Below are 16067 nucleotides of genomic sequence, written 5' to 3' on the forward strand. Positions count from 1 at the left end.
TGAGGGCCTGGAGGCTGTGGGGAATGGGGAAGTTCCGTGAGGGGGCGCATGCGGTCGGGGTCGGACTCGCTTTTCCCACGACATAGCTGAGTATGGCTAGCCGGGTTGTGTGGAAAACGCACTTCTCCCTATTATATGTGAGGTTGAGGGATTGGGCGGTTTGGAGGGAACTTCTTAAGGTTGGCGTCGTGGTCCTGCTGGTCATGGCCGCAGATGGTGACATTGTCTAAGTATGGGTATTTAGCCCGCAGCCCGTACTGGTCCACCATTCGGGTCCATCGTTCTCTGGAAGACCGAGACCCCATTGGTGACGCCGAATAGGACCCTGAGGAAGTGGAAGAGTTGGCTGGCTGCTTCAAAAGCCGTGTAGTGGCGATCTTCCAGGCGAATCGGGAGCTGGTGGTAGGCAGACTTCAGATCCCACCGTAGAGAAAACCCGGTATTGTGCGATCTGGTTGACCATCTCCGCACTGCGGGGGAGAGGGTACGCATCCAGTTGAGTGAACCGGGTAATGGTCCTGGCTGTAGTCCACCACCATCCGGTTCTTTTCCCCAGACAACCACCACTTGAGCTCTCCAGAGGCTGTTGCTGACCTCGATGACCCCCTCTCTCAAGAGTCGCTGGACCTCTGACTTGATGAAAGTCAAATCTTGAGCACTGTACCCCCTGCTCCTGGTGGCGATGGCTCAACAGTCGGGGGTGAGGCTCGCGAAGAGCGGGGGGGTGGGGGGGGGGTGACCTTAAGGGTCACGAGGCTACATATCGTGAGGGGGGGGTAAGGGTCCGCCGAACTTCAGGGTCAGGCTTCCGGTGACTGCATTGGAAGTCAGTCCAAGCAGTAGTGGGGCGCAGAGGTGAGGGAGGACATACAGCTTAAAAAGGGCACACAGTACCCCCGGATCCGGACCGGATGGGATCCGGAGGCGAGGGAGACCGTTTGAGATGCGGGGTAGATGCGTAGGGAGCAGCGCCTATACGTTTCGGAGTGTACGAAGCTCTCCGTGCTCGTGGAGTCGAAGAGACAGGGGGTCTCCTGCCCGTTGACTCCGGACGACCATCATGGAACTCCTCAGGTGCTTCGGCCGCGACTGGTCGAGGGTGACGGCACCCGAGCCTGCGGGTATTCAGTGTAGTCGGAGGAATCTGGGTCATAAATTGGCGGCCCCCACGAGTTGCACGTGTCGGATTGAGCTGAAGATGGCCACTCCCACAAGTTGCACGTGGCTGATGACACGTCTGAAGGGGGCGTTTCCAGCAGGCACACAGCCGCGTTATGGGGTCTGCGGGCCTGTGAGTCCATGGGTCGGGCCTGAGGAGCTTTCGGCTTCTGGGGCTTTTGATCTGGCCCGACAGACTCTGGCGAAGTGACCCTTTTTGCCGCAGTCGCTGCATGTCGCGGAGCGGGCCTGGTCAATGTTGCCGTGGGTGTTGGCCCTGGCCGCAGAAGTAGCACGACGGTCCCCCCGGTCTGGATGGGCAGCCGCGCGGCACAGGCCTGTGGCATGGCTGGGGTTTGGCAACATCCGCGTCGGCGGGGCGCACGTGGGGCTCGCTGGGTCCGCGGGTGGCTAGTTTTATCGTGTCCTGCAGGTTGGTAGCCCTGTTTTCCAGCAGCCGCTGCCTGACGTAATTAGAGCGGACCCAGCCACATAGGTGTCCTGGATCTGCAGCTTCATGTGCTCCTCAGCCGTCACTTCTTGATAATTACAGTTTTTGGCGAGTAGGGTCAGGTTTTCCAGATATTCGTCCAGAGATTCTCCTGCACGCTGTCGGCGGGTAGTGAGCAGATGCCGCGCGAACACCTCATTTACAGGCTTGATGAATGCTTCTTCAGAATCGCGACCGCTTGCTTTGTACGTGGCCGCCTTTTCGATCAAAACTGAAATTCGATGGCTCACCCGGGCGTGGAGGAGTGCAAGCTTGCGAGCTTCGGGGATCGGTGCTTCAGAGGAGCCGAGGTAGGCCTCAAAGCAACGGAGTCAGTGAGAGAAGATCCCCTTGGCTTCTGGGGCACGGGCGTCTAAGTCGAGTTTTTCTGGCTTGAGAGCGGCGTCCATAGTGACGCTGTTTGTGTAATAAATTGATATACCATCAATTCACAGCGAGGACCATATGAACAAGTGAATGAAGGCTTTATTACACAAAGAACTAGCTGCCAGTGACTTATGTACAAATGAGCGCCACCGAGAGGCGGAGCCCACCGGGGTTCCAGCTCATCCTTAAAGTTAAAGGTTACACAGGCACCAGATCGCCTGGTGAATACATTTCACCACACCACCTGGTTATTCTCTCTTCCAACTTCTTCCTTCGAGCAGGAGATACAAAAGTCTGAGAACACGCACTAGCAGGTTGAAAAGCAGCTTTCCCCCTGTTGTCGCCAGACTCCTGTCTACTGAGTAGTACTACACTCCGTATGCTCACCTGATGCCTGTGCCTATGTATTTACATTATGTATGTCTTATGTTTTTTCATGCATGGAACGATCTGTCTGGACTGTACGCAGAACAATACTTTTCCGTGTACTTGGTACATGTGACAATAAATCAAATCAAATCCAATTCTGGTGGGGTGGAGGGGGGGGCGGGTAGAGGAGAGCAGAGTGGGTCAACAATTCAAAATGCCTCTCCTTTCAGACTTCACATCTACTTCTGATTAAATTAGTAGCCTGTGTTTTTTCAGCTGGTGAATTGTGATGCTGTTAACTTCCTAGATTTAGGGCAGCACGGTGGCACAGTGGAGAGCAATGCTGCCTCATAGCGCCAGGAACCCAGGTTCAATTCCGTCCTTGGATGACTGACTGTTTGGAGTTTGCACTTTTTCCCCTGAGTTGGTTTCCTCCGAGTGCTCCAGTTTCCTCCTGTGGTAAACCACTGTAGTATATGTGTATTGTGGTAAACGGCTACTGTATTACTTGTATTGTGGTAAACCACTGCCAGATGGCTCCGCCTCCCCTCGGGCCCGGTATAAAGGTGGCTGGTCTCCACCGCTGACCCTGTTCGGGATCAGAGGCCAGGAGACTTTCTGTTTAGTTTATCAAAGCCTGTTACGTTCACTACTCGTTTTGTATTCATTGATGGCACATCACTTCCTACAGTTCAAAGATGAGCAGGGTGGGTGGATTGGTCATGTTATAAAAGAAATTGCCCCTTAGTGCGCAGGTTTTTATGGTAGTCCAGGAAAAGGCTGGGGGAGTGGGTTTAGGTAGGATGCTCTTTCAGAGGGTCGGTGCAGACTTGATGGTCTGAATGACTTCCTTCTGCACTGTAGGGATTCTATGATTTACCTTTTTGCAATAATTTGCAAAATATCTTAAACACCTCAAACATTTCAAAATGCCCATTGCAGAAGTGCAATAATACTCAGGCGTTCTGCCTTGATCATGTGCTGATTCAATACAATCAAAAAAAAAGAGATTTCAAAAACGGGCATTCCGTGTGGTGCAACAGTGTTATGGGCCAGGTTGCAGTCGGAATATTACAATTGTTATTGAAGCACCATGCAATGTGAATCATGCAGCCCGAGGGGAGTTCTGTACAATTCCCCTCTCCTCGGTGCACAAAGGCTGATTGGTCTTTGTTTGACTTGTCGCCACCTGGCCAACCAGGAAGCGGGCTCGCGGTACCGCCCCGCCCCCTCCAACAACGGCTGTCGCGAAACAGCCAATGCAGGCTGAGGCCCGGGTTTGAATTTAAGACCAATCAGACATCGCGCCCTGCTGGGCCTATCAGAAGCGTGTTGTGCGCCGTTGGTTCGTGCGCGCGGTTTTTAAACCTGGAGCGAGGCGATCCGGGAAGTTGGGCTGCTGGTGTCTCAGGTTTGAATCGCTTCTGTTTTTAAATGTTGGCCGGCAACCTGTCCGGCTTGTCGCCGCTTCGTGAGCGCGGGGTCCAACACCACTTTTAGAAGGGATGTAAAGATAAGGGGCAGGCGAGTGGGTGAGGGCAGCGCCCAGTCCTTCATCCAGGAGTCAGAACTGCTTTCAACCCTTCTAGCCTTTCCTGCGTTAACGATTGAAGTAAGCAAGTCAGAACCATCCAAAGCCTCCAGTTTTAATTCTGGAAGTCCAAACTTCACACGCTTTGCCACAGGTTGCTGCTAGACTGACCCAAGTCGTTCCAACTTTCATTTTTGTTTTGATGAGTTGGAGCTTTCTGTCTCCCCGCGACCGTCGGGCTGAGCCATTTTCCAGGTGCGCCATGTTCACATGGGTTCACCTTTGGTATGTGCCATCCGCCGAGCTGGAGTTCTGAAGGGGTGTTGAACAAAACCCCTTTTTAAAGAGAGGAGTGTTGGACACTGGATTCCGTTTAAGCACCAGGATGGAGGGCAAACAAATCCTTGTAAGCAGTGAACATAATGCAAATCCATGTTTACTGAGATTAGGGATCTGTGATAACCATATAAATGCAGCAGTAATACAAAAATGAAAGCTGGTTGTTAAAACCGAATGAAAATATGTTTTAAAAAATGAAAGCTGGAACTACTTGGGTCACGTGTTCTGAGGTGCAGTGAAAGTGTTGTTCTACGTGCAGCTCAGACAGAATTTTGTACGTGAAATGAAAATACATAATAAAATACAACAATGTGAATACATAGACACAGGCATTGGGTGAAGCATACAGGAGTGTAGTACTACTTGGTAGAGAAGCTGTGTGAAGAGATGAGATCAGTCCATAAGAGGGTCATTCAGGAGTCTGGTAACAGTGGGGCAGAAGCTGTTTTTGAATCTGTTTGTGTGTGTTCTCAGAGTTTTGTATCTTGTGCCTGATGGAAGACGTTGGAAGAGTGTGTAAGCAGGGTGGGAGGGTCTTTGATTATGCTGCCTTCTTTCCCAAGGCAGCAGGAGGTGTAGACAGTCAATGGATGCGAGGTTGGTTTGTGCGATGGACTGAGTGGTGTTCGCGACTCTAGTTTCTTCCTGTCCTGGGCCGAGCAGCTGCTATACCAGGCTGTAATGCAGTCAAATAGGATGCTTTGTATGGTGAACCTGTAGGGTGACCTGCTGATGCAGTGGTTAGCATGACGCTGAGGTCCCAGGTTCGATCCTGGGTCACTGTCTGTGTGGAGTTTGCACGCTCTTGGTGTCTGCGTGGGTCTCACCACCATAATCTCTCCAAAAATGTGCATGGTAGGTGGATTGGCCATGCTAAATTGCCCCTTAATTGGGGAAAAAAAGTAATTGGATACTCCAAATTAAAAACAAAATTGTGCACCTGTAAAAGTTGGTAAGAGAATGTGGACATGCTGAAATTCCTTTGTTTCTTGAGGAAGTATAAGTGCTGTTGTGCTTTCTTGGTCATAGTGTCGATGTGGGGGGACCAAGACAGATTTTTGGTGATGTGCATACCTAGGAATTTGAAGTTAACCATCTCCACCTCGGCCCCATTGATGCGTGTACAATACTTTGCTTCCTGAAGTCAATGACCAGCTCTTTCGTTTTGTTGATATTGAGGGGGAGCTTGTTGTTGCACCACTTCACTAGGTTCTCTTATCTCCCTCCTGTATTCTGACTGATCGCAATTTGAGATCGGACTCACCATGGTCGTGTCATCAGCAAACTTTGTAGATGGAGTTGGAGCCAAATTTTGCCACTCAATCGTGTGTGTCTAGGGAGTATAATTAATACGTAGTCTGTGGTGCCCTGGTATTGACATTCGTGGAGAAGGTGTTGATTCTTGCTGATTGTGGTCTATTCTTACTATTTGTGGTCTATGGGTCAGAAAGTCAAGGATCCAATTGCAGAGTGAGGAGCCAAGTCCTAGGTTTTGGGGATTAAAGCAAATTACTGCGGATGGTGGAATCTGACAACAAAAGAGAAAATGCTGGAAAATCTCAGCAGGTCTGGCAGTATCTGTGGTGAGAGAAAAGAGCTAACATTTCGAGTCCAGATGACCCTTGGGTTTTGGAGCTTTGATATGAGCTTGGCTGGGATTATCAGAGTTGCCAACTAGCACGAATTTTCACGCATGTGCTGTTGGTGTGCGAAGAGTGGGTGGGGCCCCATCACCAAGGAAACCAATACCATCTCGATGCCTCATGTGTGAGACCGTGCGGTCTCTGAGGCATCGAGGTGCCTGGATTTTATTGGGATTAAAAAGTCCTGTGGAGGGAGGGTGGACTATCGTAAGTAGGCTCAACACTAGCTCTATTACTGATCTTTATAGAGCACTGCTATGTATTTAAAGAAAAGAAAGTGCTGGAAATGCTTGGGTCAGGCAGCATCAATCGGGAGAGAAGCAGAGTTAATATTTCCGAATTGTTGAAAGGTCATTGATCTGAAATTTTATTTCTACTTCCCCCTTTCTATACTAATGGAGTGCAGATGGTAATGCATTGCACAGGATTCCGTTCATAAATACTTGTTTTACTTGTAGAAACTGTGTTTTTTGCTATGAGCATGAAACAAAAATGTGGAAAAAGTAAACCTGCATCATGCATCTATTTAACCATACCATCTACTTTTTGTGGCCATTCTTTTCTTAGTGCTCTTTTACCTTTTACTATCATTTGAACATCAAATCTGTTAGTGCTACTTCATGAAAATATTTTTTGAAAGAAAGAATTCCTTTTGTCTATATACAGTTTCTTGTAAGAACTCCATTAAGTTAATCAAGCGTTCAGGCCAATTTTGAATTTCATGTAAAAAGGCAAATGTTTTGTTTGCATTTTTCATTCTTAGATTTCTGAATGTTTGAAACATAATTTGAAAATACCCACTCATAATGATGTACATGTGTGAAGCATTGGATTTGCATTTTCCATTTGTGTTTTAGATTTGTGCAATGAAGGTGTAAAGCTATACTTCAGATCAGGGGGCATTTTTCTTTTGAAATGAAAATCTGGATTTTACTGCCACAATACTGATTTTTGGTATCTGGAATACAGATTTCTGTTGGGAAAGGTTGGCAGCTCTGGATTATGGTGTTAGGAGTCCTTGATATTGAGATGCTGCAGGGATGAGTGTAGGGCCAGGGAGATGGTGTCTGGCAGTGGATCTTGGGATTCTGGGAGTATGTCAAGGCCACCGTTTGATAGTCCATTGAGGCATGTTGCCTAGTACTTCTCTGGCATGTCTGCGAACACATCTGCCAGCTGGTCCGTGCACAACCAGGGACCCTGTCCAGACCCCTCTCCTTCCGAGGGTTCACTTTCAAGAAAGCTGATCTGATTTTGGAAGCTGTGACGGCAGACCCCTCTCCTTCTGAGGGTTCACTTTCAAGAAGGCTGATCTGACTTCGGAGCTGTGACGGTGGGTATGGGGGTGTCTGGGTCTGCTGGGGCAGTCGACAAAGGTTTGATGGTTTCCTGCTCGAATCGCAGCAGAATGCATTGAGTTCATCGGGGAGGGGTGCGCTGCTGCCAGAGATTCTGATCGGCATAGCTTTGTAGCCTGTTATGATGTTTAAGCCTTGCAACACCCGATGAGAGTCTTTAACGCTAGTCTGTGACTCTAACTTGGTCTGATATTGTCTTTTGGCATCGCTGATGACTTTGCGGAGGTTACACCTGGATTTTTTGAATAGGTCAGGGTCGCCTGACTTGAACACCTCAGACCTGGCCTCCAGTAGGAAGTCAATCTCCCGATTAAGCCTGGTTGGGAAATGTACGTACCAAATTGGCACACAGTCATCTACACATTTGCTGATAAAGTCTGACGGTGGTGGCATACCCATTTAGGTTGGTCGCTGAGTTCATAATGTTGACCAGTCCACTGACTCCAAGCAGACACATAAGACACATTAGGGGCAGCACGGTAGCATTGTGGATAGCACAAATGTTTCACAGCTCCAGGGTCCCAGGTTCGATTCCGGCTTGGGTCACTGTCTGTGCGGAGTCTGCACATCCTCCCCGTGTGTGCTTGGGTTTCCTCCGGGTGCTCCGGTTTCCTCCCACAGTCCAAAGATGTGCGGGTTAGGTGGATTGGCCATGCTAAATTGCCCATAGTGTCCAAAATTGCCCTTGGTGTTGGGTTGGGTTACTGGGTTATGGGGATAGGGTGGAGGTGTGGACCTTAGGTAGGGTGCTCTTTCCAAGAGCCGGTGCAGACTCGATGGGCCGAATGGCCTCCTTCTGCACTGTAAATTCTATGAAACTATGAAGCTCTTCTGTTGCCTTGGACCAGCACTGTGCAACATTCTGAACCAGATTCTCCTGCTAAGTTTCTGCTTGAATGCCGGGAGAAGGAGTACTGTCTTATGGTCCGATCTTCCGAAGTGCGGTCGGGGGATGGATCGGTTGGCGCCCTTGATTTTTGTGTAGCAATGGTCGAGAGTGTTGTCACCCCCCTGGTGGGACAGGAAATGTGTTGGTGGAATTTTGGTAGTACACTCTTGAGACTTTCCTTGTTGCAGTCCCTGGCCATGATGAACAAGGCCCCCAGGTGTTCTGTTTCATTGTTATTTGTAACTGTACAACTTGTCCAGCGCCTTCACTTCTGCCTGGGGTGGGATGTAGATCGCTGTGATGATTGCTGAAGTGAACTCACGTGGAAGGTTGTACGGCAGCACTTCATGGTCAGGTATTCCAGGTCTGGGGAGCAGTAGGTAGCTAGCATCGCCACATCCGAGCACCAGGAGGAGTTGATGTGGAGGCAAACCCCTCCACCCTGCCTGATGACTCCATCCATCCGGTGTATTGAGAAGCCTCCGGTTGTATGGCACAGTCCGGTGAGGCAGGAGTGAGCCATGTCTCCGTGAAACATGAGACATGTCTCTGAAACAGAGCACACAGCAGTCCCTTCCTTCCCTCAAGAGTTTCCAGTGTTAAATTCGTCCAGCTTGTTTTCCATCGCTTGGATCGTTGCCAGTAGTATGCTGGGGCGAGGAGTCTTGAAAGGGCGTTGCTTTAGTCTCCCCTGCAGACTGCTGCGTTTTCCTTGGTTGGCGGTCTACCTGGCTGCGTGTTTGGGTCCTTGCGTGGGGTCTCCACCGTTTCGGTGGTCTTTAATCAGGGTTTGGGTCAGGTTGAGCTGGGTCCCGTGTTCTGCTCCATTATTCGTGGTCTGGTCGGGCCTCCACGTGGATTCTTCCTTCCATCTTGGTGTAGGTTCCTAGGCCGGGTCGAGCGCTCAAGAGGTCCGGGTCGGGTCCAAGTTGGGGTTGAACTTCCGGTTCGGGCATCTTCAACTTTTGGGTAGTGTCGTTGTGGAGTCCTGCCACGGGCCTCTGAGGTTCTTCAGACCTGCAAGAGAACATAAAAGGGAAAGGTTAGTGTTAGAATTCAGTTTTTAAGAGATTAGTACAGTTATAGGAGATAAATATATCCTAGCTATTTTGTTCCATCCCCTCCTAACAGCATAAAACCATCACATTTCTCACTCTCTTTAGGTCTGAAGAAGAGTCATATGGCCTTGAAACGTTCCTTCTATTTCTGTCTACACAAATGCTGCCAGACCTGCTGAGCCTATCCAGCACTTTTTGTTTTTACTTCAATATATTTGGCTCTCTGACTACGTTGCTCTTAACAAATAGCGATGGTGCCAACATGTGTAAAACTGAAACCATGAGTAAAACTGAAACCAATGTAATGTGAACTATTTAAATTTGAAAAACACATGCCACCTTTACCCTCCGTATGTCTTGTGTTAATGACAATGGAATTGGAGAGGAAAGTTGTGGTTGTGATGTATATCCTTCCTATTTGTCCAGGAGGCTCTTTTGCAACCCACCTGTACCTGTTATATTTACATCTGATGGCAGGTTTAACCATGGGGAAACATCCCTCACTGATCGCATGCGTTTCCCTTGCTCTCTGCTGCTTATCTGGGGGAATCGGCAAAAAGCAAGACGGTGAAAGTGGTGCCCACTTTGTGTTGGGAATGATGCACTAAAATTCCACCTTCTGTTTATCTCGGCAGCATCTGGAGTATTTCCAACATTTTTTTTGTTTTTGTTAAACACCATAGTGATCTGTGAATGTAATTGTGACCTTGGTGACCATTAGCTATAGAGGGAACCCATTCAGCCCTGCCTTGTGAATGTGAAAGTTTAATTTTGGAATTAATCATCTGCTTTACTGTAAAGTATTAGGCATGTAATATCCTCAAATAGTGTTGTTATTTAAAATTAATTAAGCAAGGATTGATTAATTTAATTTATGGCTAATGTTTTGTTTGGAATTATTGGCAGCCAGGGTTCGAGATGCTTAAGAGTAAAGGAGACCATTTGCTGATGGTTGTGTATTGGTTATATTTGCTAATCCAAAGTAAAAGCTCTTTGTTCTAGGTAGGATTTTGAAACTGATGATCAAAGATTTATAACAGCATATTTTATTACTTCTTAAATCTGATGTTTCTGTGGCATCTAAGTGGATCATGCAAACTAGAAAGATTCCAGCTTCCCTATTGATCTAAGCAATCTTCGCTAGTTGTGGAAATCTTAGCTGGTGTGGAAAAGGCAATTCACTCAGCAATGATGCCCCAACTCATGTTCTGGAATGGAGACCATAATTAGAGTGGTGTTAATGTAATTTGATTGTCACTCATCCATTACTATTTTACACCAATGTGTAGTAAAATAATTTATTGAACAGAAAGCTGTAATTAATTTGCCTTCCAAATCACCTCATCAGTTTGCTTGTTATGAACTCTGGGTTTATAGTCTTGTGTTCTTTGTCTAGTGGAAATGTTTTTTTTTAGCTGTTGTTTCTTTTCCATCATCCCTGCTGGTGTGTGATGGGAACCTGGGCAGCACGGTAGCGCAGTGGTTAGCAGTGTTGCTTCACAGCTCCAGGGTCCCAGGTGCGATTCCCGGCTTGGGTCACTGTCTGTGTGGAGTCTGCATGTTCTCCCTCGGTCTGTGGGTTTCCTCCGGGTGCTCCCACAGGTCCTGAAAGATGTGCTGTTAGGTAATTTGGACATCCTGAATCCTCCCTCAGTGTACCCGAACAGATGCCGGAATGTGGCGACCAGGGGTTTTTCACAGTAACTTTATTGCAGTGTTAATGCAAGCCGACTTGTGACAATAAAGATTATTATTATGTTTCCCTTAGTCTAAAGTTGAAAAACATCTTTGTGTTGACAACAAATCTGTATATATGTATTCCATGCAGTCTTCGACTCTGGCATTGACTTGGTGAGCCAAATAGCCTCCTTTTGTGCCATTGTGACTAATATAGAATTTTCTTTTTGTTTTAGGCCATGATCTAACCTGGCACAGAATTGAGCAAAATGAGCTGGGCTGTGGAAGAGTGGAAACAGGGGCTGCCCACAAAGGCTCTCCAAAAGATACAAGAGATTGAAACTCAGCTGGATAAACTCAAGAAAGAACGTCAGCAGCGGCAATTTCAATTAGAATCCCTGGAAGCTGCACTGTTGAAACAAAAGCAAAAGGTGATTATTCTTCACTTGCTTAGAAATGGTTTAGTTGTTCCTAGGTGTCAGATTTTTTTCCTATTAGCTCTCTTGGCTAAGCCAGAGGATTGGAAGTTGAAGAACACCCAATGGACTTTAGGACCAAGTATTTAAAAAAAAAAAAAAGTACTGGGCGATGACTCCCTCAATCACCATCATTTTGCTATTCATGAGGCCTTACTTTTTGCAAAATTGGCGTTTACATTTTTTTCTACATTAATGAACGTATTGAAAAGTAAACTATTGGTGCTTTGGGATAAGTTGAGGATTTCTTATGCTCCACTGCAGCAATCCAAATCTCTGCCGCAGCCTTTTAACTCTTGTTTCATTAACCTTAAAAGCATGGCTTCTATTCTACGTCCCACGACACGGGCAACGTGGGATCGCAATCGGACGTCCGGCCGAAATCTAGGTTTGTGTCATGTGCTGAGCTGACTGCTATGCTAAATAGGATGCCCCCCAGCCCCCTTTCTGGAAGTTAGAGAGCAGTCCAGACGGGCAGTGAAAAAAATTATAGTTGTAACACTCCCACCTAGAAATACCACGTGTCCATTCCTAGAGAGAACAGCTGTGACCTGTGTTTAAATCCCAGATCCACTTGCTGCAAGCCGTTCATTAATTTCTTGTAGTGGGCTCCTGCAGAACTACTGTGAGCTGTGCTTCATTCATCTCCATTTGCTGTACCCACAATGTTTAAAAACATCAACCACATCAAAGAGTTTAGTACTGTCAATTTCCAGCTCAACACTTCAAAAGTCCCTCCTGAAGGGGTGTGATTGGAATGCACTTAATTCTCTTTGTAATTTTTTTCACTGCCCCTGTCTGTACTGCTCTCTAGCTTCCAGGCAGGGGTCTCTATTGTGGAAGGATCCCATTGACGGTGGTCTGCATGGCGAGGGATACTGAATTGTGGTTTGCAAATCTCCCCGCGGGATCCCAAGTGGAGAATCCTGTCTTGTGTATGGTTATAGTCCGTTTTTTAATAAATATTTTTTTTAATAGCCTGTTTCATGATTCTGTTACATGCATCATCCTGTTGCATGAGTACTAAGTGCATTGCTACAGTTTGGGCTTTTAAAAAGCCAGTTTGCTAATTGCCTGTCAATTTCACTTGTGGAGGCTAATGTGGTCCAAGTCTAGTAACCACCAATAATTTTGTACTTTTATAAGATTGTCAATACACTGCTTGTTTTGAAATATTAAAGTGGCCTGTGTGGGCCCTTGAGAGGATGCCCAGGACTGGAGTATTTTAGTTGCAAGGAAAGATGAGAAACAATGGGGTTATTCTCCTTGGACCAAAGAGGTTATGACGGGGTTAGATAAGGTAGACAAAGATAAACTCTCTCTATTAGCTGATTGTATAAGGATGAGTGGGCAGAGTTTGAAGGTTTTGGCAAGTGATGCAGAGGGAATGAGGGGAGAAATATTGCTATGCAGGGAGTGGTAATGACTTGCAATCTGCTGTTCGTAGGTGAGGTAAAAGGGTGGGTGCAGAAACAGTCAACGATCTCAAAAGGAAATTGGGTGGGCATTTGAAGGAAATAAACATGCAGGACCGGGGATTAAGCTGGGAAATGACACTGACTTGACTGCCTGCATTAACAGTTGGGCTAAATGGCTGTCTTGGTGGCACAGTGGTTAGCACTGCTGCCTCACAGCACCAGGGACCTGGGTTAAATTTTCTTTCTCTTTAGCTAATTATGCACCTTTGTTTTGATGGCTAGGATTGAATCTGTGTCCACCAGACTCTTAGGCAGTGCATTCCAGATCCTAACTATTGTGTAAATAAAAACATTTTTCTCGTGTTGTCTTCGGCTCTTTCGTCATTCATTTTAAAGCCATGTCCTCTGATTTTTGACTGTTCTGCCAGTGGGAAGAGTTCCCCCTATTTACTGTGCCTGGACTCCTCATGAGTTTGAACACCTCTACCAAATCTCCTCCAACCTTCTTGAAGGAGGAAACCTCAGCTTCTGCAATCTATCTACATAACCAAGTCTCTCGTCCCTGAAGCTATTTTCCTAAATAATTTATGTCACATCTCTAAAACCATCATTCCAGAGCCTCGGGCCTAGAATTGAACACAATATACTAGTTGAGATTGAACTAGTGTTTTTATTTTGTAAAGGTTCTTCATAACTTCTGTGCTGTGCTTTTATTTGTAAAGCCCAGGGTCCTGTATCCCTTATTAACTGCTTTCTCAACTTGCCTCATGTTGCCACTATCCCCATCGTCATTGCACACAAACCTCTTATCTGGCAGTTAATCCACATCTTTTGGAGGTTCATGTGCACATCAACTCCAGTTTGTTTCTATAATAAGCCCACAGAGGCAGAAGTCCCATCACCAGAATTCCTTTTATTTACAAACCCAACAGCTGAACAACCATGACCATTCAGTCTGCTGTCTACACCTGGAGTGCAGAGGATCTGACACTCCCTGTTATATACACAGAGAGGGGTTCCCTGATTGGCCCACTAATCAGGGAACTCTTAGTCCAGGCCTTTGAGATTGACCAATTAGAATAAGTCATTACAGTCTCTGGTTATTGTTTCAGCAGATTGGCTGTAGTTGGGTTCATCCATCCACCCTTTCTGAACAAGGGTGTGACATCTGCAGTCCAATTTGGCACCAAGCCTGGAGTGAATGATTATGTCTAGTGCCTCCACAATTGCCACTCTGAATCCTCTGATGAAGCTGATATTCTGATACTGTTCTCACTGTCTCTCAAATGTTCCCTTACCGACACTTGATCCACCTCATTCCTCAGAAACTAATCTACAGACTTATCATGATCCAGAACTTCCACTGAAGTTATCCTAGCCATGTTAAGATAATTAAGATTTCCCATTATAATCTGTTCTAAAGTTTGCAAATGTCAAACTGAGATGTTGCTCAACTCTGGGAGGTAGCTGGCACAGTACAAGAGAAGGCTGGGTTTTCCCCATCTTCAGGAGGAGAGTACACAGGCTAAGATGGCTTCCTGATTGGTGTAGGGTGCCATCAGCTGCATTACTGGCTCTCTATTTTACTGGGGAGTGATGCCTTAATCACAAGGGCTACCATTCAATAAATGTGCAGATGGTCTTTAAAAAAAATATATATATATTTCATCCAGGCATTTTCATAAAAACAAACCAAAGGAGAAGAAAAATCGTACAACAATATAAATAACCACCACCAATAAACTCCGAGCGAGGCCATCCACTGATCCCCGGACAAACTTGACCTTCTCCAGCCTCCGGAATTCTGCCACGTTACTCACCCACACCCCTGCTTTCAGTGGCTTCGAGTGCCTCCATCCAAACAAGATCTGTCTCTTGGCTATCAGGGAGGCAAAGGTCAAGACATGGGCCTCTCTCGCCCCCTGGGTCTTAGGACACCCCGAATATCGCTACCTCTGGACTTTCGGCCACCTTCAGCCCCAGCACCTTGAACATTACGTCCACAAACTCCTGCCTGAATCCCTTTAGCTTCAGACATGCCCAAAACATGTGGATGTGATTCGCGGGCCTCCCCGCCCACTGCCTGGGCCTATCCTGTATCCCTCAATAAGCTACAGTCAGGTGTGCTCTATGAATTACCTTAAACTGAATGAGGCTTGGCCTCTCACACAACGAGAACACATTCACCCTCCACTGTGCCTCTGCCAACGTCCTGACCTCCCCTCCACCTCTTCACCCAGCTCCTCCTCCCACCAGGGCCCCCTCCCCAGCCATTGGCTCCGTGTGGACCTCGGACATCTTCCCCTCTCCTATCTTCTTTGACTGTAACTTATCTGGCAACCCCATGGGCGGTAGCCCAGCCTAAGATGGCACCTCTCTCATGAAATCCTAGACCTGCAGGTACCTAAAACCGCTTCCCCATGGCAACTCAGTCCTCGATACGCAAAGCCACCACCTTCGCCAACAACTTGGTGCCTCTGTTCAATAGCAATATTGGGCAGTTCGACCCACGGTGCTCTGGATCCTTGTCCTTTTTCAATATCAGAGAGATGGAAGCCTGCGATAGTGGAGGGAGGAGTTTGCCCCTCTCCCTAGCCTCGTTGTATGCCCTCCCCAGCAGCCCCCCCCCCCAACCGGCCGGGGTCTCCGACTCATACAATTTCCTGTAAATAAATAAAAAAAAAAAAAAAAAAACCTCAAACACACCGTTCACCCCGTCTGGGTCCAGCACCACCCTTCCCATCTCGTCCTTTACTCTGCCAATCTTCCTCTCCGCCTCTTTGGTGGCCCAGCATCCTGCTCACCGTAGCACCGCCTTATCCAGCACAAAAAAGTCAATCCGGGAGTACACTCGGTGCACATGGAAGAAGTATTTGAATACCTTAGGTCTCCCAAACCTATTTCCCCCCCCCCCCCCCCCCCCCCCCCCCAAAACCCGGCCACCCATGATCAACTGGTGCGAGTCCAGATCAGGAATCTTCCCGAGCACCCGCCCCATGAAATTTACATCATGCCAACTGAGGAGTAACTGTTTACTAGGACCACTGACAACCCCTCGAGCTTCCCACTCGCCGTTATGAACCCCCGCCCCCGAATCTGCCACAATATTCCCTACCTCAAACTCCACCCGCTTATTCACCGGCACCACCACCCCTCTTATCTTCATCTCCAGTCCCGAATAGAAAACACCTGCCCACCCATCCTTTCTCAACATTGTCTGGTCCCCTATCTATGATAATAATCTTTTTCAGTGTCACAAATAGGCTTACATTAA

General features: G+C 47.4%; 1 protein-coding gene across 6 annotated transcripts in view; it reads left to right on the top strand.

Annotated features, from left to right (window-relative positions):
- Positions 1-3735: 3735 nt before the first annotated feature.
- The window catches only part of cenpf (centromere protein F), a 133920-nt gene continuing 121588 nt past the window's right edge, over positions 3736-16067 (top strand). For 5 of the 6 annotated variants that reach the window (XM_072509026.1, XM_072509042.1, XM_072509051.1 and 2 more), the window contains exons 1-2: positions 3736-3815; positions 11136-11330. In XM_072509026.1, the coding sequence (XP_072365127.1) occupies positions 11169-11330 (162 nt within the window). In that variant the 5' untranslated portion in view covers positions 3736-3815; positions 11136-11168. Of the gene's footprint in view, positions 3816-3854; positions 4017-11135; positions 11331-16067 lie in introns of those variants that run through there. The other variant, XM_072509033.1, reaches the window with a different exon arrangement.

Source organism: Scyliorhinus torazame, chromosome 1, assembly GCF_047496885.1.
Source record: "Scyliorhinus torazame isolate Kashiwa2021f chromosome 1, sScyTor2.1, whole genome shotgun sequence".
Taxonomy (NCBI): Eukaryota; Metazoa; Chordata; class Chondrichthyes; order Carcharhiniformes; family Scyliorhinidae; genus Scyliorhinus; species Scyliorhinus torazame.